The 22,973-nt window shown below is 45.2% G+C and overlaps 1 protein-coding gene across 2 annotated transcripts in view; it reads right to left on the bottom strand.

The window, feature by feature from the left end:
• LOC126197644 (fatty-acid amide hydrolase 2-A-like) overlaps positions 1-22,973 on the bottom strand; it is a 189,194-nt gene that overhangs the window by 86,458 nt on the left and 79,763 nt on the right. For both annotated transcript variants that reach the window (XM_049934654.1, XM_049934653.1), the window contains one exon: positions 9,759-9,966. In XM_049934654.1, coding sequence (XP_049790611.1) covers positions 9,759-9,950 — 192 coding nt within the window. In that variant the 5' untranslated portion in view covers positions 9,951-9,966. The remainder of the gene's footprint in view (positions 1-9,758; positions 9,967-22,973) is intronic.

The raw sequence follows: 22,973 nt of genomic DNA, 5'->3' as shown, positions 1-22,973 counted from the left end.
TTTAAGATCACAAACGCAAGTAATTCAAACTTTGTGCATGTCAATGATACTATAGTTCCATTAAAATTACTTGTCAGTTGATACCTGTCATTTACCCTTAGAGAGTTGCCACATCGGCTGCCGCTCGGTTAAAAGCGGCACGCGAGCACAGCGAGCTACTTCACAAGTGCTGAATGAAGTGCCGTTCACATAATGGGGCGCAATGTTGGAAGCGGCTGCACTTCGGCATGGCGGGAACGGGATAAACTCTACCCACAGCTGATTTTCAGTGACCAGTGCCTGAACTGCGAGAGAAGGCACGTCCCGAAGCACCAAATTTACACACGTGTCGTATCCTAACGACAACCTCGTTATATACAATGTATCTGAGAAAACGGCGGCCACCAACCTGCAGCAGAACTATCAATCACGCTCTCTTTGTTTTTGGCAGCTGTTTAAAGCAGACCTCTACGTGCAAACAAAAGACAGAAAGAATTCCGTTTCAGCACTAACAGTAAACTGTAAAATTTCACTTCTATCGGTTTCCTGAAACTCCCTACTGGCTCTAGAAGCTGACGCGATACCAACTGATTAGCAGTTCTGGTTGGTACTCGCTTACGGGTTTTGGGCGATACAGCCAGATTCCAAACAAGAAAAGAATGTTAAGGAGAGAAAATAAGAGGAGGATAGTAACTGAATATGTGACGCCGAATCGCGTCCTTTGCGAAAGCATCCAGCAGAATTTGGCTAGTTTTGTGTATGAAACGTGCGTATTTCGTTACCATCGTATTGTGTGCGTTGCTTTTGAATGGTTATTGTTGTGTCGTTTAGTGTGGGACACAAACAACGAAGAAGAGAAGTTGCAGGATTCCAAAATGATCTGTACGTAACACCTGCAGGTTGATAGAACGCTTTATTTCTAAAAAGGACAGAAACATAACTTCTCGTTATGAGATGGCTTGATGTGTTTCCTGTGCAATTACTTTTACACACTACTAGTACTACTCGCAGAACGCAGGCTAAGTACCGTCTACCTATCACTCAGTATTGATACTCTCGAAGTCTGCGACCGAACTGGCCCAACCGGCGATGGGCGGCTGGTTAAGTCAGCGTTGATAGGAGGCCCTAAACTCTGTTCTACTGGAGATCCGCTATTTCCATTGGCGCACGGGTCAGCGCCTTCTTGATGCTGTGTCGTGGCGCTGTGCTGCGCTGCTGTGTGTGCAGTCGATGCTTTAGGACTGCACAGTTACCGTGATTGATGAAATGCGAAACAAAAGGGCCAGACTCATAATTCGGCACTCAACACACCGAGAAAAAATGCCAGACAAAAAGCCTGACAATTTGTTGTGGCAATTTCGCAATGGCGGACAATTCGCCCATGACGTTGAAAGCTCTGACTGCAGAAAGACAGCTCCATCGCGTCAACTATCAAGTAATTTTAATCAGACTTCAGCTCACTGAACACGAAAATGGTTCAAATGGCTCTGAGCACTATGGGACTTAACATCTGAGGTCATCAGTCCCCTAGAACTTAGAACTACTTAAACCTAACTAACATAAGGACATCACACACACCCATGCCCGAGGCAGCATTCGAACCTGCGACCGTAGCAGTCGCGCAGTCGCGCAGTCGCGCCTAGATCACTGAACACGCTGGCAGAGAAGGAAGAGATGACTTTCACAGAGTAGGCGTGTAGCACCAGGTTTCTTTTCTTCATGTTATAATAGGATAACAAGGCCGCGCTTTGCGCACAGTAGCGCTGATGCCCTTCGACTATGAAGCCGGTAGCTTTTCCAGTAATGGCTGTCACTCCAACGCTGCCGCTCATCGCGCGCCGCGCACGCGAGCCCACATTCGTGTCGAGGTCGCTCAGACGTTCGGCAGTTTTTCTAGCGCCAGAATGTCGCATCAACTACCACTTTACATGTGAGTAATTGCTTCGCGTATAGAGGCACTTTGTACTCTCGTGCCCTTGTGGGTGTTTTTCCACGAACTATTTTTGTTCGGAAATCGTAAAAACAACATCGTGACCACATCGGGAAGAACTACCTTTTTTTTCTTTAGCCATCGTCTTTAGTCCACTATCATGACACCGACTTACCTGCAGCTTTACACATAGTGAAAGTCCGATTGTTGATTAATTGTGTTAAAGGCTTGAGCGAAGTACACTGATCGAATAAATCGAAACACAAAGAAGCAGTTGTGCGACATAAAAGAAAGTTGGTAGCAGTGTTCAAATTTCATTCCAGTCGCATTACAATGCCACTGCCGGCCAGAGTGGCCGAGCGGCTCTAGGCGCTACAGTCTGGAACTACGCGACCGCTACGGTCGCAAGTTCGAATCCTGCCTCGGGCATGGATGTGTGTGATGTCCTTAGGTTAGTTAGGTTTAGGTAGTTGTAAGTTCTAGGAGACTGATGACCTCAGAAGTTAAGTCCCATAGTGATCAGAGCCATTTGAACCATTTAGAATGCCACTAGTACCGCCACTATGAGGCTGCAAAATAGGTTGGCTTTAAACGCCGGCTGTAACGGTCGTGAGCGCTCGTTACCTTTGTGATTGGACGTGGAGGGCTGACGTTAGTCAAGAACGCCTTTAAGGGACAAAGACGCCCTTATCACCACCTCACTATGTTTTAACGAAGGCGAGTAATACGGCTACAAGAAGCTGGATGTTCCATCTGTGATACTGCAGAAAGACTCGGCAGAAAAGTGCGCCACTACAGATGATTTATGTGAGCGGTGGGCACGATAACGTGCGGTCGCCAAAAGACCGAGCTCCAGACAGACACGTGGCATTACCGAGAGGGAAGACCATCCTGTTCGGCGAATGAGTCTGGTGCATCGTACTTAATCTGCAGAAGCGTCTACGTCTACGTGTACGTCTACGTCTACGGGATTACTCTGCTATTCACAATAAAGTGCCTGGAAGAGCGTTCAATCAACCACCTTCAAGCTGTATCTCTACCGTTCCACTCTCGAACGGCACGCGGGAAAAACGAGCACTCAAATCTTTCTGTGCGAGCCCTGATTTCTCTTATTTTATCATGATGATCATTTCTCCCTATGTAGGTGGGTGCCAACGGAATGTTTTCGCAATCGGAGGAGAAAACTGGTGGTTGAAATTTCGTGAGAAGATCCCGTCGCAACGAAAAACGCCTTTGTTTTAATAATCGCCATTCCAATTCACGTATCATGTCTGTGACACTATCTCCACTATTTCGCGATAATACAAAAAGAGCTGCCCTTCTTTGTACTTTCTCGGTGTCATCCGTCAGTCCCACCTGATGCGGATCCCACACCGCACAGCAATACTCCAGAATAGGTCGGACAAGCGTGGTGTAAGAATTCTCTTTAGTAGACCTGTTGCACCTTCTAAGATTTCTGCCAGTGAATCGCAGTCTTTGGTTAGCTCTAACCACAGTATTATCTATGTGATCGTTCCAATTTAGGTTATTTGTAATTGTAATCCCTAAGTATTTAGTTAAATTTACAGTCTTCAGTTTTGTGTGACTTATCGCGTAATCGAAATTTAGCTGATTAATAACGTCACACTTTTCCTTATTCAGGGTCCAATGGCTCTGAGCACTATGGGTCTCAACTTCTAAGGTCATCAGTCCCCTAGAACTTTGAACTACTTAAACCTAACTACTTAAACCACACACATCCATGCCCAAGGCAGGATTCGAACCTGCGACCGTAGCGCCTAGAACCGCTCGGCCACTCCGGCCGGCTATTCAGGGTCAAATGGTTCAAATGGCTCTGAGCACTATGGGACTTAACATCTATGGTCATCAGTCCCCTAGAACTTAGAACTACTTAAACCTAACTAACGTGAGGATATCACACAACACCCAGTCATCACGAGGCAGAGAAAATCCCTGACCCCGCCGGGAATCGAAGCCGGGAACCCGGGCGCGAATATTCAGGGTCAATAGCCACTTTTTGCACCATACAGATATCTTATCTAAATCATTTTGTAAGTCGTTTTGATCATCTGATGGCTTTACAAGACGGTAAATGACAGCATCATCTGCAAACAAACTAATACGGCTACTCAGATTGTCTCCTATATCGTTAACATAGATTAGGAACAGTAGAGAGCCTATAACACTTCACCGGCCACTGTGGCCGAGCGGTTCTAGGCACTTCAGTCTGGAACCGCGCGACCGCTACGGTCGCAGATTCGAATCCTGCCTCGGACATGGATGTTTGTGATGTCCTTAGGTTAGTTAGGTTTAAGTAGTTCTAAGTTCTAGGGGACTGCTGACCTCAGATGTTACGTTCCATAGTGCTCAGAGCCATTTGAACCATATAACACTTCCTTGAGGAACGCCGGATATTACTTCTGTTTTACTCGATGACTTTCCGTCTATTACTACGATCTGTGACCTTTCTGACAGGAAATCACGAATCCAGTCGCACAACTGAGGCAATTTGAGCATGATTTGGCACCACAGTGGCACAACGTATTGTTACATATCGGTTACTTCAAGGACAGCTCCGAGCCAGACGCACTGTATCGTGCATTGCACTGGCCCAAAACAACCGTCGTTTACGACAAGTGGAGTCGAGCGTGAGTTCATTGGAGCGCAAGATGAAGGTCAGTTGAGTTTTCTGATGAAAGCTGGTCCTGTCTCGGCGCCAGTGATGGCCATGTGTTGGTTAGAAGTAGGCCAGTTGAGGGTCTCCATCCAACCTGTCTGCGTGATAAACACACTGGACCTACATCTATAGTTATCGTTTGGGGCGCGATTTCGTATGACAGCAGGAGCACTTTCGTGGTTATCCGAGGTAACCTTACAGCTCATTTGTACGTCAATTTGATGATACGACGTGTTGTGCTGCCTTTCATGAACAATTTTCCAGGCGGTGTTTTCCAATAGGACAACGCTCACCCACATACCGCTGTTATAACCAAACATGCTCTAGAGAGTGTCAGCATGTTGTATTGGTCTGGTCGATCATCAGATCTGTCTCCAATCGAGCACATATGTTACGTCCTCGGACGACAGATCCGCCATTAACCGTCCCTGTATTGTACTGACCGATTAACTGTAACAGGCATGGAACTCTGTCCAACAAACTGACATCTGGCACCGGTACAACAAATTGCATGCACATTTTCATGCTTTCATTCAGCATTCCGGTGATTTAACGGTTATTAATGTACCAGCATTTCACATTTTAATGCGTTATCTCGCGGTTACATTAGCCTGTGATCTTGCAATGTTAATCACTTAAATATGTTATCTAGCCAAATGTATTCCTGAAATTTCTTTACTCTGTATTAATTATTTTTTGCTACTGTAATTTTTTTCGTCAGTGTGTTATACACACCATATTACTTTTTCCAAAACTTGGCTGCTTTCAATGCATTTTCTGCTCTTTGGTGAAGTTATCTTGTATGCAGGAGACTGGACACAGCCAGCGTTGAAACATACGACGAGTTTGTTGATAAGCTAGAAATGTGCTGTAATTATTAGCAACTGTGAAATATTGTAATCTTCAAAGGTGATTTTTATGCGTCGCCTTGCTTTAGTTGATTTATGTCTGGCCACCCATCTTCAGATCATATAAGTATGAAGAAAATCAAGCAAGATATTCACCACAGCCTCGACAAGCGCACTAACTGAGCTGTTTATGGAATTGCTTGGTATTCATGTCCCTGATACCAACGCGATTACTGACACACACCAAGTCTATCAAGCCCTAATCGCTCTAGATACTGCTGTCCATGGGGTAATATCCAACGTCACATAATTGTTACACCACACCATCATTGAAAGGTGGAGACCCAAGAAGTCGAGGGTAAAATGACTCTGGAAGCAATGGCAGCACACCAGGCATCCACTGTAAAGGTAGAACATTAACATTCTCCAGGTAAAAATTCACGAAAACGTATAAACACAGAGAAAAGCATAGTGGGATCCTCGCGGACAGGCGAGTGGAATCCCATTCGTCACTTCAGTATGGAGCAACATCACACACTTTACGGGAATCTGACAACCCATTATACTCCACTGAGGAGAAGACGGAAACAATGGGCAGACCATTAGCAGCCTGCTCCATGCGTAACACGGACTGTGAGATGACAGACATGCGTGGCTAAAGTGAGTAGTTCTTGCGCAGTTCCTAACCCAGACTACTCGTGGAATCATCCTGGGGCGTGTAAACACTGTCTGCCAAAAGAGTCAAGCACCCAGATGTCATGGTGAGATGGCAATGTAACTAGTTACACGTGCACACCATCGGCGGGTGCGTAAATAGTTGGAGCTGCAATTCTCTGTGACTGTTGTGCATTAGTATTGTTCGTTCGTGTGTAGTGTTGTTACCAGGCCTGCTAGGCTACGTAAGGGGCGTGAACACTGTCAGATGTTGAGTGATCAGTCTGAATGACATAGATGCTGCGCACCCATTGAGACAGCGTTATCACCATCCGACAGAGTTTGACAGGTGTTTCACTTTGCGTTTCCATTTGGCCGTCTCTTCGAATCACGTAATATTCAGATTCTGGGGCATTGAGAATTGACAGTTCCCCGATCTTGCACTGTATGGGAACGTGAGAGCAGGCATACTGGATGTCAAGATTCCAGTCGACCACGTCTGTACACGACATGGGAGGATCGTCTTATTTTTCACCAAGCACATGGTAATCCCTTCACATCTGAGCCTGCGATCTGATAACAGGTAATAGATTCTCTGCTACAACATTCTGTGTCATCTCGCATTGTTGGTTGGAGACTATCAGCAGGAGGACAAGGGAATTTCCGCCGCACGTGTAGGCGCGCGGGGTAGCCAAGCGGTCTTGGGCGCCTTGTCACGGTTCGCGCGGCTCCCCCCGTCGGAGGTTCGAGTCCTCTCTTTGGCACGGTTGTGTGTGTTGTCCTTAGCATAAATTAGTGTAAGCTAGATTAAGTAGTGTGTAAGCTTAGGGACCAATGAGCTCAGCAGTTTGGTCCCATAAGACCTTACCACAGATTTCCAAAATTAACACCACAACACACTAGACTACGTGATTGCGTAGGCTTTCCCGGCGTAATAAGTCTTCAAAGTCTCTTCGGGTTTGCTGCCGGATCTTAAAATCAACTTGACTCGATATTTCGGCGATCCAACTAGTCGTCATCTTCATGAAAATGCTGCTTCTGCTGATGAGTCCCACTGAGAACTGGCGCCAGGCTGCAAATCGACGTCCTATATAGGCCACCGTTCAGTACACGGTTGCTGCCCTCCAAGACAGGGAGGTGGCACCGCCCTTAGTGGAACACTGCTGGTAACGATATATCGCACTCAGGGCCGCACCGAAGAACGTTCAGTTTTGATGCGAGACAATACAGGATTCCACGTCTTGCTAAGAGGAAACCCATTGTCTCTGTTGATTAAATTATCCGCCAACCTAATTTCAATCGCCTCTTCATAGATACTGTTCCAAAAACCGGAAATGTTGGCAACTACTACAGTTTCATCAAATTTATACGGGGTCCGTCATTTAAGCAGTGTTCTGGTACTGCCAATTTTTCCGGCTGTTGTAGCCTTGTATGACGGCGATGTTCCACACACCTGTCATGCACTGTGCGAATCGAACGGCCAATGTAAGCTTTCCCACATTGACATGGAATTTTGTACACACCGGGTTTCCTAAGCCCCAAATCGTCTTTCACAGAGCCGAGTAGTGCCCTAATCTTAGAAGGTGGACGGGACACAGTCTTAATGTTAAAATTCCTTAAAATTCGTCCAATCTTAAACGATATGCCTCCAGAATAAAGAAGAAAGGCCACCGATCTATGTTCCTCTTCATGCACCTCCGGAGATTGTCTAAACTCCATGGCCCGACGAATCTGCTTCTCGGAGTATCCATTTTCCTTTAAAACAGCCATCAAATGCGCAAGTTCTTAAGTTAAGCTGTCCGCGCCGGAAATGGCATATGCTCTCCATACCAAAGCCCTAAGGACGCCACTGCGTTGGTGTGGTGGATGACAACTCTTAGGATGCAGATACCAATCTGTGTGCGTCGGCTTTCGGTGATCACTGTGTCTCAAAGTACCATCTGGTTTTTTATAAACCATAACGTCTAAAAATGGAAGCATCCCATCATTTTCAACCTCCATAGTAAATTTGATGCGGGGATGAAGACAGTTAAATTGGTCCAAAAATCTATTAAGAGCATCACGTCCATGTGGCCAGACGAAAAGGTACATGTATCTTCCACATATCTCCAGAAGCTCGTTGGTTGCAAAGCTGAAGTCCTCAGTGCCATATCCTCGAAGTCCTCCATAAATAAATTGGCGACTATGGGTGATTAAGGAGTAGCCATAGCCATTCCGTCATTCTGTTCAAAAATGTTACCGTTAAATAAAAAATATATCAGCACATGACGACAATGACGACAAAGCTTCACCAGCTCTTCATCCAGTTTTTCACTGATCAAACTAAGGGACTCTTCCAGAGCAACTCGTGTAAAAAGGGATACCACATCAAAACTCACTAACAGATCTGAAGGACTCAACTTCAAAGATCCAAATCGTCGAATAAAATCCACCGAACTGGAGATATGGTGTCCACACTTGCCAACAAATGGACTGAGAACAGATGATAAATACTTTGCCAGGTTATGAGTGGGTGCACCCAAATTACTAACAATAGGGCGTAGAGGAACCCCTTCCTTATGCAACTTAGGCAGACTATACAACCTAGGCGGAACGGCAGCACCAGGATGAAGTTTCTTACGTAAATCTTCCGACACGAACTCTTTTTCAACAGTGAAAGTGTCTTGCGCTTTATCTTTTCTGTGGGGTCACTAGATAGTCTTCTGTACGGCGGGTCGTTGAGTAGTAAATCCACTTTTAGGACACAATCATCCCGCGTCATTACAACCGTGGCATTTCCCTTGTCAGCTGGTAAAACTACTACTTCATCATCATTCCTTAGGGAACGAATGGCTGCTCTCTCTGCTGAAGAGATGTTATCCCGCGGTCGTCGATCCCGACGTAATGTGTGCGACACTTCTTGCCTTATTTCCTCTGCTTGATCCTCGGGTAGGCTGTGTGCTGCTTGTTATACAGAGCATATGAACTCTGTGACAGGAAGTCTCTTGGGAGTGAGCGAAAAATTTAAACCTTTCTCCAACACCGCCACTGTGGGCCCATCCAACGCCTTGTCAGAAAGATTAATCACAGTGCACCGACGTTTATCCGCTTCTGATGCTGTAGAACGAGAAAGAAGCCGTTCAAATTTCGAAGATTGTCTGGTAACGGCGCTTAATCTGATAGCGCCCATAGGAGCTGTGAGGACGGGGCGTGAGTCGCGCTCGGGTAGCTCAATAGTAGAGCACTTTCCCGCGGAAGGCAAAAGTCCCGAGTTCGAGTCTCGGCCCGGCACATAGTTTTAATCTGCCAGGAAGTTTCATATCAGCGCACACTCCGCTGCAGAGTTAAAATTTCATTCTGGAAACATCCCCTAGGCTGTGGCTGAGCTATGTCTCCGCAATGTCCTTTCTTCCGGGAGTGCTAGTTCTGCAAGGTATGCAGGAGGGCTTCTGCGAAGTTGGAGACGAGGTCTGTCGGAATTAAAGCTATGAGGACGGGGCGTGAGTCGTGCTTGGGTAGCTCAATGGTAGAGCACTTGCCCACGAAAGGCAAAGGTCCCGAGTTCGAGTCTCGACCCCGAACACAGTTTTAATCTGCCAGGAAGGTTTACGGTAGATGAAGCTTGACTCGCTGTGACCAGTAACGCTTAGTTAACGTAACCTCTAGAGTGGAAATAAATGTCGCTGGTTACCTGCCCGGAGCGTATGCGAGCGGCGAGCGTGGTCGCGGGCAGCAGCAGCAGCGGGTCCTGTGGGGGCGGGAGGCGTCGACGCGGAGTCATGAGCGCCAGCACGTGCGACCACGCCCAGACGACGGCGCGCACCGCCCATTGGACGCCCAGCACCGCCCAGAAGAGGCAGCGCAGCGCCGCGGTTCGCAGCATCCTGGCGCCTAGTAGCCTGCAGAACGGAAGCAGATGAAGCCAATGCGTTCTCTGTTGGCCATTTAAGCGAGCGGTTCGTGTAGGCACTATTGTTTGTGCGAAGATTCTGCGGATTAGTCCTCGCTTTCCTATAAACTTCCAAACACCAAAACACAATTCCCTTAATAGTTTCTTGTTGTAGTGTTTATATGTTTGGAATGAATCGGTCCCGTCTGCACAATCGAATGCTGGCTTTCCAGCGTCAGTCGCTTTACACGATTCGCTGGGAGACCGATTTAGTTTACTCGCTGAAGAGAGACTGTCTAAACTCGTGCAGTGGACGTAATAAAGAAGCTGCATTGTGGTCTTACGTATGTCAATGAATTCTTCACGAGAAGGAGGAGGAGGAGGAGGAGGAGGAGGAGCAGGAGCTGAAGGGAGATACGTATTGTACAGGAAAACCTGTTTCAATATTTTATCCACACCAATTAATGTATCTGAAACTGTTTTGCCAAGATCACGTGCATTGTGGAAATAAGTGTCAAGAGGTCATTGGTAGTTGCAACAAAAACCTCATGTCTTTAAATTTTGAAGATCCGCTTACATTTTCTATTTCCACTCTTCATTTGTCTCATAATAATTTTATACAGATACTGAAACGTAGAGCAGTCACAAACGTGTCCCTATTCCTATAAAGAAACGTCGCTAGCAATGTCCAGATGGTCGTAGTCCATTAAGAGGGGTAACACGTCAAACGGGCCGACTTGGAGCAGGAGAGGCACCACGGGACATTTTAATTTTCACTGTCTATACTTTTACAAGTAAATTCATAAAACTTTGTCAGCATGACCAGTAAGAATTCAGGATTCACACTCGTAGCAGCCGAAGTTCAAAAACATAACAAAATAATTTTTTTTAGATGTGAAATTTCATCATTTTTTCACTTACTATTGGCTACATTGGTTGCTATAGGTACACTTTTCTTCATAATTAAGAGAGACTGTTCGATGAACTTTGCACAGCATACAAACCATACTTACAGGTGTCTGAAATCTAGAATCTCATTAATTTATGAAAAAATGAATGAGCTGTTACGTTTTAAACTTCAGGTTTAGAAAAAAAAATCAAATTTTGTAGTTGAAACTTCCTGGCAGATTAAAACCTTGTGCCCGACCGAGACTCGAACTCGGGACCTTTGCCTTTCGCGGGCAAGTGCTCTACCAACTGAGCTACCGAAGCACGACTCACGTCCGGTACTCACAGCTTTACTTCTGCCAGTATCTCGTCTCCTACCTTCCAGACTTTACAGAAGCTCTCCTGCAAACCTTGCAGAACTAGCACTCCTGAAAGAAAGGATATAGCGGAGAACATGGCTTAGCCACAGCCTGGGGGATGTTTCCAGAATGAGATTTTCACTCTGCAGCGGAGTATGCGCTGATATGAAACTTCCTGGCAGATTAAAACTTTGTGCCCGACCGAGACTCGAACTTGGGACCTTTGCCTTTCGCGGTTCAAATGGCTCTGAGCACCATGGGACTTAACTTCTTAGGTCATCAGTCCCCTAGAACTTAGAACTACTTAAACCTAACTAACCTAAGAACATCACACACATCAATGCCCGAGGCAGGATTCGAACCTGCGATCGTAGCGGTCGCGCGGTTCCAGACTGTAGCGCCTAGAACCACGGGGCCACTCCGGCCGGCCACGTTTAGATGTATAAACGCAGCAAAAATAAGGCAGAAACTCAGACACTTGCACAGAACAGACAAGCGTCCAGAGGTTTCTAAAGCCAGTCTTCTGACTAACGTCAACAACAATCGTAATTACGTGATCCATTAGCAGCTCGTTAAGTCCACACGGAAATACCTGCTTATTTGGCAGCGAGGAGAAACAGCAACACGGTATGATCGAACTGTAATTGCGAACTGTAGTTGCATTTGGGCACGTCAGACATCTTAAAAACGTAAGTGATATCTGATATAAGGAAACTAATGACTGAGACAGTGATCGCGGTTCTAGGCGCTCAGTCCGGAACCGCGCGACTGCTACGGTCGCAGGTTCGAATCCTGCCTCGGGCATGGATGTGTGTGATGTCCTTAGGTTAGTTAGGTTTAAGTAGTTCTAAGTTCTAGGGGACTGATGATCACAGATGTTAAGTCACATAGTACTCAGAGCCATTTGAACCATCAGACAGTGAAAGAGGAAACTCTTTCCTCCCACTGTTGATGTATTGCTAAAAAAGATAAACAGATGAAAGAAAATCTATCGCCAGGAATGAGGAGAAAGAGAAAAGCAGAAGAATAACTGAGAATTTTCTTTGTGTAGCAACAGTCAGTAGCGTCATATCTACATAAATACGGATCATTTTCACCAGCAATAAAGAGAAGAAATTTTAACATCATCACACACTATAACTAATGGTGCGCATCCGGGTACACAGACGAGCTGTAGTTTACATTTTATTTGCAATATTTCGAGGACCGCCCCTGTCGTCCTTTTTACGCGGTGTGAGGTGCGCTGATTGTATACTCGCCGTGTGGACTCCAACCTTAGTGTCAACTTTTGTTCCGTCTTGCACCGCTGTTCGATTCCAAACGTCCTCTAAGGTCTTTGATGCCCCTTGTTTTTCACAGTCCGTACTAATATTCCCTGGAACGGACGCTCTCTTTACTGTTTCCGAGCTTTGATGGCTGAGAGGGTCGGCAAAATCTCAATAAACTGAGTGGTGGACACCAAACTGTTTGAGGCATCATGTCAGGGACTGCGTGGCCCCTCTCGCCGGAGACTCGAGTCCTCCCTCCGACATGGGTGTGTGTGTTGTTCTTAGCATAAGTTAGTTTAAGTAGTGTGTAAGTCTAGGGACTGATGACCTAAGCAGTTTGGTCTCTTAGGAATTCACACAAATTTGAACATTTAAACAATATCCGCCGCGGTTTATCAGGTTTTCCAACATTTTAAAATGGCTCTAAGCACTATGGGACTTAACATGTTAGGTCATCAGTCCCCTAGACTTAGAACTACTTAAACCTAACTAAACTAAGGACATCACACCCATCCATGCCCGAGGCAGGATTCGAACCTGCGACCGTAGCAGCAGCGTGGCTCCGGACTGAAGCGCCTAGAACCGCTCGGCCACAGCGGCCGGCTCCCAACATTTTAATTTCGATAAACTCCTCAGTTACACAGTCCTAGAAACTTGGTGTTGGTGCAACGATACAGAATTATGGACTAAAGTGTTCGTTTTGTGTCATACTGGTAAAATCGAATAATTACCGTTTTCTTTTCCGGTCAGGTGTGCCGCGATACACCCAAATAAAACAACCAACCAAGTCCGCTGTGAGTGAGCATCGCCCCAAACATAAAGCCTCGTTGCACGACACACCTAATGTGCTCAAGTTATGTGTGGACAGCCTGCCACCAAGAGGCAGAAGAGATGAAGCTGTGATTTCAGCAGACGGTTTATCCGCCGGGTGAGAAATAGGAACCGCGCTATTCCGCCGTGGATCCGCACATGCGCAGTAGGTATGTGCGCACATCCGCAAAACGCAGGATTTTGAGCTAGCTTTCTGCTTGTTATTGTTTCCACGTGCGGTCAGCCCACTAGAAGTACGTGAGCGCTTGGGCACTCTTTTGCTATTGTGGGAGATACTGTACACATTTTTCAGTCAGTAATTTTTTATAAATACGGTAATAAAACAAACGAAAATTCTCTTTTTTGTGTTGCCGTTGAGTAAAGTTGTATATCTAATGGTAGCTGTACCATAGTAAGGTACGTCTACATAGGTTTAATCCCGAATTTATGTGTTTTACTTAAATGTGAATAAAATTTCACTTTTTATATGTGTACATTAATTAGTGAAAGTATCGCATGTGTTTGATCTGAGTGCATCTTTTGTATTGTTTCAGCATGGCAGGAAGGACAGTGTAGAGAGAATATGCACAGCATTAGGAGCAGACGTGCCGGCCGCGATCAGTGAGGAGTGTAAAAGCGTTTTGCATCTTTGCGATCGCACTATTGTGAAACAGTTTCTCTCATTACGGTACCACTTGCGTGAATCCAGTCATGTAAGCATCGACAGGGCACATCCATTCTGACGAAGTTCCTGTAGATCTTTGTGCCTCATCTCCTTTATTAACAAGGAGCATATGTCCCTGCGTTCACCCCTTCTTCCCAGCCAGGGCGAACCCAATTCCTACTACTGACTTTATGTCTTCGTTCTGCCCTTCTCCTACTGACTTAGGCACACATTGTTACAGCAAATGCTGCATAATTGGTTTCTCCATGACTAAAATGTTGTGAAACGTAAACATAGATGCGGTAATCATTTGCTTTAACCAGAATGACATAAAAGGAACACCTTTGTCCACAATTCTGTATAATCATAAAGTAATTTCATTAAAGCTGCACAAGATATGTTATTTAATAAATACGAAGCTAGACGTTTTAATATGAGTAAATAGCAGCTTTACAAAAATAACAACTTTCACACACAACGACGTAACCGACGTATACAAGCTTGTGGTTCTGAATGTGTACTCCTGGGGCGCTAGTACACACTTACAGGTTAGTTGCGCTGTGTAATAGGGCTAACCAAAAATTTGGCACCTCCAGACTTGTACAACTGGAGCACCTGGTGCTGACTTGCCGGCCGCGGTGGTCTCGCGGTTCTAGGCGCGCAGTCCGGAACCGCGCGACTGCTCCGGTCGCAGGTTCGAATCCTGCTTCGGGCATGGATGTGTGTGATGTCCTTAGGTTAGATAGATTTAAGTAGTTCTAAGTTCTAGGGGACTGATGACCACAGCTGTTAAGTCCCATAGTGCTCAGAGCCATTTGAACCATTTTTTGGAGCTGACTTGTATACGACAAATGTGTAATACGGGCTTCATCATCATGAAATGAAACAGGACAAGATCTGTATCGTGGAGTAAACGCTTCAGTTGTAGGACAGTGCAGTTAATGAGTCAAAAAATGTTTAAATGTGTGCGATTTGTTAAGGGGCCAAACTGCTGAGGTCATCGGTCCCTAGACTTACATACTACTTAAACTAACTTATGTTAAGAACAACACACACACCCATACCCTAGGGAGGACTCGATCTCCGGCGGGAGGGGCCGTGCAATCCGTGATATGGCGCCTCAAACCACGCGGTCGCTCCGCGCGGCTGTTACAGAGTCTATCGAAACTAATGTCTCGGGAAACCTAATAAATTTTGACAGAGGTTTCAATTTAAACCCGGTCTGTGGACGGATATTCAGTTTATCTTCAGTCATATCACCGATAAGCACGAGAAAACGCTGACAGAATGTGCGTTTCACGGAATTGCAGTGCGGCCTCTGTAACGGAAATGTGTAACGAAGGGCGTAGCAGGTAGCCAACAGCAAGCAGTACTGTAAGCTACACTTCTGTATACGATGTCGAGTGAGTAAGAGTAGTGTCGTTTATATTGATTTGTAACATAGTTTTTACAAGAGGCTTTGCCGTCAGACCATCGAAGTTAAGCGCTATCGGACTTCGCTAGTACTGGGATGCGTTACCGACCGGGGCTGCCGAGGCTATTGGCAAACAGGGTGCATTCAGCCCTTGTGAGGTCAATTGATAAGCTGCTTGACTGAGAAGTAGTGGTTTCGGTCATGAAAACTGCCGACGGCCGGGAGAGCGGTGTGCTGACCTAATGCCCTTCCACATGTTAACGGCTATTGATGACACGGGGTTTGGTTAGCACTGTAGGGCATTTAGAGGTTTGATCGGACTGATTTTTACTATAAGAAGCGCTTGTAGTGCCATAAAAATTGGCAGTAACTGCAAAAATTACGCTACATTTGTCTTTCTTTAGCTTCCTAAGGACTTTCAGAGATGTGAAATGTTACATTACAGGGCAGTTTATTTACGATTTTCTTCTAATCTACAGATGTTTAATGAGGGCTGTCGTTCTCTTCTGAGAACAAAAAATGGCAAGTAAACAGCAGAAGATCCTAGCTTTACAGGAAGGCATCGTATGAACCTGGAGTTTTACTCACTACACTTCTACCCAAATCACTGAATGTGAAAACTTGTATGGACGGATAACCCAGCTCTAGATAGCAAATAAGCCATCACAACCTTAATTGACGGGGAAACCACACAGACGTGATAATAAAACGTCAAGAGCGATAAAACTGTTTCCCAGCACAGAACAAACAAGTTCCACAAGTGTTGCAACATCTGAGCCACGAATGGCAAGAATCTTCGACATATTCGCTTTTAAAGCAAAAGTAATTACATTTACAAAAATATTCCTTTATTAGAAAGTCGAGTGAAGTGTAAGAAAGTGCAATTCATTAGACGCCACACAAAATTGTTACGTGTCAAAAAAAGTGCCTATCATAATAACAACACACAACAACAGAAATACTGTATATGCTCCTCACGCATGAAATGTGTTTTTATATTCACTTTCTTTCAGCGGAGTAAGCTGCAGTTACCCACATGTTCGAAAGTATTTCCTCATGAATAATTTGTAGATTACCTATCAGTGAGATTCGGCTGTTTTTACATTTAGTTCACGATCATTCATATGGCTTGATAATTTACTAATACTTGAAACGCAAAAATTTAATAACAATTTCGTTAATTAAAAAGAAAAATTATTAAAAATAAACATTAACCTTACGGCTGCCTTTCTCGCCGCTAGGGGCGCTACTGTCGAAACAGCTGTCAGACTGTAAGAATATTTATAGCAATGAGTGACGCGACAGTAATAGGCAGGCAATCCGACACGCGGAAGAAATTCGCCAAGTTATTTCTAATTGTTCGTCAAATGGGATCGCCTATCCCATTGCCGTTTTTTGTTTTTCTATTCTTTCTTGTATTAACATTACTAAATAATTCTTATCCGTTATGGACGTATTATAACACTGCAACTTCTGAAAGTTAAGATAATTTTAATGAATTAACTGTAACCAGTAGCTTTTATAGGCGTTTTTTCCATAGTGACGTTTAAAGATGCCTGGCAACCTATCTTCAGATGTTTGCATTTTTTTACGTGTCTTGAGCGTTTTCTTTATTAACGACGTTTCAGAATTTTGCGACGAAATATTTTAACACAGCCATTGCAAAACGCCGTAAACAGAGATACAATGTTTACGACGCGTAAAGAAAGACAAACATCTGAAGATGGGGTGTACATAAAATGAATGTACTCTCAAAAACGTTCGGTTTGAGGCATAATTTGTTGGCGTGGCTTGTCAAGGAAGAGATGCCACTCATATCGTTGCGTTACGCTCTAAACCAGGGATTCCCAAAGTGGTCGATATCGACTCCAAGGGGTCGATATCGGTTTCCCAGGGGTCGACATAAATGAAAACTGATTTTGGCGGTCGGCGAGGTCTAAAAATCGACCCCTATTAAATTAACACAAGTTCTTATTTAAAACTTTCAGGATAGGTAGGTACTGTATTGTTTATGTTGTGTTACGTGTACTAAGAATAATTAATATTTTTGTCGGAAATAGCATTGTTGTAGTAATGTAAAGTCTCAAGTTCGTACAAGATGAAAAACTCGGCAAGTCTGTGTGGACAAGTTTGTGCAAGATAATGAGTTCGAGCGTACGCCTCTCAGGCGCGTTTTGACTTGCTCTCTATTTGACGCTTACGCGATGTAACACGAACGAATTCATGATCAAGTCCAAACATGTTCCAGATATTTTATTATTTAACGAGCTTGCACTTAGGTTGAAAGTTCATTTGCGTTTTAAAATTCGTTGGAGCTTGAACGATAATAACTCATATAAGTACTCATTTATTTTAAGAGATTACAAAGTTATTACATAGCTAAATTAAGTGAAGTGACCATTATGAATAAGGGGGTTGACCTTAAAAGTAGGTAATTTGGCCATGGGGGTCTGAGGTAACAGTTCATTTTGGGAAAGGGGTCACATGTCCAAAATAGTTTGGGGATCCTTGCTCTAAACAATGCCACGGACGCCGTAGCTTCGACTTTAAGCACTCGGCGCACTGCTGTCGCGTCACTCGACGAGGTGGCCCTCGAGCTTAAGTAAGTACAGGGTGTTTCAAAAATGACCGGTATATTTGAAACGGCGATAAAAACTAAACGAGCAGTGATAGAAATACACCGTTTGTTGCAATATGCTTGGGACAACAGTACATTTTCAGGCGGACAAACTTTCGAAATTACAGTAGTTACAATTTTCAACAACAGATGGCGCTGCAAGTGATGTGAAAGATATAGAAGACAACGCAGTCTGTGGGTGTGCCATTCTGTACGTCGTCTTTCTGCTGTAAGCGTGTGCTGTTCACAACGTGCAAGTGTGCTGTAGACAACATGGTTTATTCCTTAGAACAGAGGATTTTTCTGGTGTTGGAATTCCACCGCCTAGAACACAGTGTTGTTGCAACAAGACGAAGTTTTCAACGGAGGTTTAATATAACCAAAGGACCGAAAAGCGATACAATAAAGGATCTGTTTGAAAAATTTCAACGGACTGGGAACGTGACGGATGAACGTGCTGGAAAGGTAGGGCGACCGCGTACGGCAAACACAGAGGGCAACGCGCAGCTAGTGCAGCAGATGATCCAACAGCGGCCTCGGGTTTCCGTTCGCCGTGTTGTAGCTGCGGTCCAAATGAAGCCAACGTCCACGTATCGTCTCATGCGCCAGAGTTTACACCTCTATCCATATAAAATTCAAACGCGGCAACCCCTCAGCGCCGCTACCATTGCTGCACGAGAGACATTCGCTAACGATATAGTGCACAGGATTGATGACGGCGATATGCATGTGGGCAGCATTTGGTTTACTGACGAAGCTTATTTTTACCTGGACGGCTTCGTCAATAAACAGAATTGGCGCATATGGGGAACCGAAAAGCCCCATGTTGCAGTCCCATCGTCCCTGCATCCTCAAAAAGTACTGGTCTGGGCCGCCATGTCTTCCAAAGGAATCATTGGCCCATTTTTCAGATCCGAAACGATTACTGCATCACGCTATCTGGACATTCCTCGTGAATTTGTGGCGGTACAAACTGCCTTAGACGACACTGCAAACACCTCCTGGTTTATGCAAGATGGTGCCCGGCCACATCGCACGGCCGACGTCTTTAATTTCCTGAATGAATATTTCGATGATCGTGTGATTGCTTTGGGCTATCCGAAACATACAGGAGGCGGCGTGGATTGGCCTCCCTATTCGCCAGACATGAACCCCTGTGACTTCTTTCTGTGGGGACACTTGAAAGACCAGGTGTACCGCCAGAATCCAGAAACAATTGAACAGCTGAAGCAGTACATCTCATCTGCATGTGAAGCCATTCCGCCAGACACGTTGTCAAAGGTTTCGGGTAATTTCATTCAGAGACTACGCCATATTATTGCTACGCGTGGTGGATATGTGGAAAATATCGTACTATAGAGTTTCCCAGACCGCAGCGCCATCTGTTGTTGAAAATTGTAACTACTGTAATTTCGAAAGTTTGTCTGCCTGAAAATGTACTGTTGTCCCAAGCATATTGCAACAAACGGTGTATTTCTATCGCTGCTCGTTTAGTTTTTATTGCCGTTTTAAATATACCGGTATTTTTGAAACACCCTGTATATGCATCGGGCACACGGTTCGCCGAAGGTTTCCCTGTGAACTCCGCTATAAATAGCGACGCGGCACAAACGATACTTCATAATCTGGTTTGGGGCGTAGGCGGCAAGTCACAGCCTCTGGGTCGGTTGTCAAAATATTGTGCATAAACAGAATCAACATCTCGGCTGAACACTCAAAAGCACAACATTAATCAAATACGTTGTGAAAACACACTACAACTAGTTACACTTAACTGCTTGTGGCAACAAAATATTAATATCTAAGTACGAACCTGACCACTAACTGCATGCCCTTCCGACAGACACAAGTTCCGCATCCGCTCGGCTTAATAACATACCTGGCCGGACACGGCGTCCTCAGTTTCTCTCAGCTGCCTCCGGTTTGAGCATCCCCACCAGCAGAGTATCGGAGAAACCGGAGAGAGTCGCTAGTCATAAAACCCGAGTCATCGTCCGCTAACCGCATCCGAGGTCAGCGCTAGAGCATCAACAGATAGTCGCCAGCCTCTGTCGACGACGGCGGACAGCGGCTGAGTTTTTGAAACGGTAGCCCATTTCATCCCACACATTAATCAGCAGGTCCCTGTTTATTGAATCGACAGCTTCAAGAATTCGATTTCTCAGAACTCAAAGAGTATCCATCACAGGTGGGACAAAGACTGTCTTTTATGCATCTCCACAGAAAAACATCGCAAGGTGTGAGGTCTAGTGATCTGGGAGGGCAAAAAAAAATGCACAAGATCTTGTTGTCCACCTCTTTAAACCCAACATTGTGGGATGGTGTTGTTAAGACAACGCCGCAGCTCAAGGGGAAAGTGAGGCGGGTGCCGTCATGCATAAAAATGAAATCATTGGACTCTTCGTGAAGTTCAGGAAACAAACCATTTTGGAGCCTGACCTGGTATGACGTTCCTGGCACAGTTTCCTCCGCAAAAAAGAAAGGTCCATAAACTCTGTGAACTGAAACGGCACAAAACACATTCAGTTTCGGTGAGTCTCTTTTAATTTCGACGACGACTCCGGGATTTGGTGACCTCCAGATTCTTACATTATGGCGGTTTGCTTTGCCTGACTGATGAAGCGGTTATTCGTCCTGAAAGATGAGTCGTTCGGTAAAAGTGTTCTCTGCCACATCTTGTAGAAAGCAAAATTCGTATCTTCTGTTACGCTCGCCGGGACGCAATTGCTGCAATAACTGCATCTTCTAAGGCTTCATATACACGCGTCGTTTCAGAACACGTCACACCTTTCTTTGGGGAACTTGAAGTTCCTCGACATTTTCATCAGACATGTGTGGCCGACCTGTGCTTTTCCCATTTCATATGCAACCTACTTCCAAGAATTTTGTGTGACAGTCATAAATCTGCTTCCGCAAAAGCGGCTTCTTGCTGAATCGACGGTGGAATACATGTTGCACTTGAACAATGGACTGACTTCGCTCAAATTTCAGCAAACATAATTATTTCTCTTGTGGTGTAGTAGCCATGTTGATACAAACAACAGCGCAGCTTAGTCAAAACTATGAACCTTCATCTATTCAGCGACATGTAAAATGTGTTTTAATCTTTTCTAGTTTGTCTGCAATAAACAACTGAATTCTGTTCTATCTTTTTGAATCATTCTGTGTAACTTTCACGTGAAAGACCTATCCATGCACATGCATTGCTGGCTATTAAAACAGCAGTACCAGAAAAAATAAGAAATTATGAAACTTTGTTTATTGTGCTTAAACTGTATAATAACAAGAACACATGATTAAATTGCAGGTGATTTGGGGGTGTATAGGGTGCGAAATGTAGTACAGACAGCTACAGTGGCGTTAATCGTTAATCTCGTTGGACGTCGAGTCGATCTGAACTTGAACGACATATGGGTACGTCTCCCCACTCTGTTTCAGCTACAGATGATCAATCGTAGTGGCTGGCGACAGGTGACATGCCCGTCTCTCGATAACCCAGGGTGACATGTTTTGAAGTGACGAGAGGTTTAAAGAATGTGTTGGTCAGGACAACAGTCGAGCAATCTCTGTATCAAGGTGAGTCAGGACAGCTCGGGCAACATACCGTCTTGCGTTATCTTGTCGAAAGGTAACATCACGGAAACCTCAGAGATTAAGATGGCCAAAAACGTAACGGGGCTGCTGTCAAAATTAATGGCTGTGAGAAGTAGCGGTGACCATGTTGTACAAACAGTAGCAGTCTATACTTTTATGCCAGCTGCTGAGCATGTATGACGACAACGAAAGCAGTCTAATAACGTTCGTTCTCCCCAGAGCCTCCACAAATGTGTGCATCCGAAGTGATCCTCCACACAGGGCCGAAACTCGTATGAAGGCAAGCGTAGTCACTGGGCGCGCCACTGTCGGCGCACCTCTCTCTGACTGCTTCACGTCAAGGATGGTTTCACCGATGGTCACTGTGCTGACATTCCGTTCTGCTGCAGGCATCGTCGCTCTGTCCGTGTACTCTCTCTCCTCTCTCTTCCCGTTCGAAAAGGCCTCGAAAGTCCCAACGGTACCGCCCGATCACCGTGTCATCCTCAGCCGATATCACTGGATGCGAATATGGACGGGCAGGTGGTCAGCACATGGCTCTCCCGACTGTGCCGCTATTTCTCAGTCAGGCATCTCGTTAACTGGTCTCGCAACGACTGAATGCACCCCGCTTGCTAGCAATGCTCGGCAGACCGGACGGTCGCCCATCCAAGTGTTATCCAAGCCCGATAGTGCTTAACTACGGTGATCTGACGGCAAGCGATGTTACCACTGCGACAACACCGTTGGCTCTAACCATATACTTGTCTTGCTGGAAACAAGCCCATTTCCTTAGTTTCAATTTTGGCCACCAGGTGCGGTGTACAACATCTCGTCGATATCACCAGTGCTCATAGAGAACAAATTGTGTAAGCGGCAGTTAAAGACATCATCAACATTATGCCTTTCACACTGGTCTGACCTTTTCTGCCCACGACCCGTTCCTAATCCATATCAGAAAGTCGGTCGGAGTGGCCATGCGGCTCTAGGCGCTACAGTCTGGAACCGAGCGACCGCTACGGTCGCAGGTTCGAATCCTGCCTCGGGCATGGATGTGTGTGATGTCCTTAGGTTAGTTAGGTTTAATTAGTTCTAAGTTCTAGGCTACTGATGAACTCACAAGTTAAGTCGCATAGTGCTCAGAGCCATTTGAACCAACCATATGAGAAAGTTTCTGTAACTCTTTCTTGGATTCACAGCGCAAGGTTTGCACCTAGTGGCCAAAATTGGAACTAAGTTGTTTTCCAGCTTTAATCGGTTCCGCATTAACGCTTTAGAATATCTATGCAGCTGTACGATGATTACAGTCAACACTGGACCTCTGTGAGTAGCTGCTCTTTAATTATAACCAACCGGTACAACTGAACGGACAATATGGGTTGTCTACACCGAGATGTCCTATTTTTTGAGGCGGTTTAAAAATA

Source organism: Schistocerca nitens, chromosome 1 (genome assembly GCF_023898315.1).
Source record: "Schistocerca nitens isolate TAMUIC-IGC-003100 chromosome 1, iqSchNite1.1, whole genome shotgun sequence".
Taxonomy (NCBI): domain Eukaryota; kingdom Metazoa; phylum Arthropoda; class Insecta; order Orthoptera; family Acrididae; genus Schistocerca; species Schistocerca nitens.
This window is presented reverse-complemented; position numbering and strand designations above follow the sequence as displayed.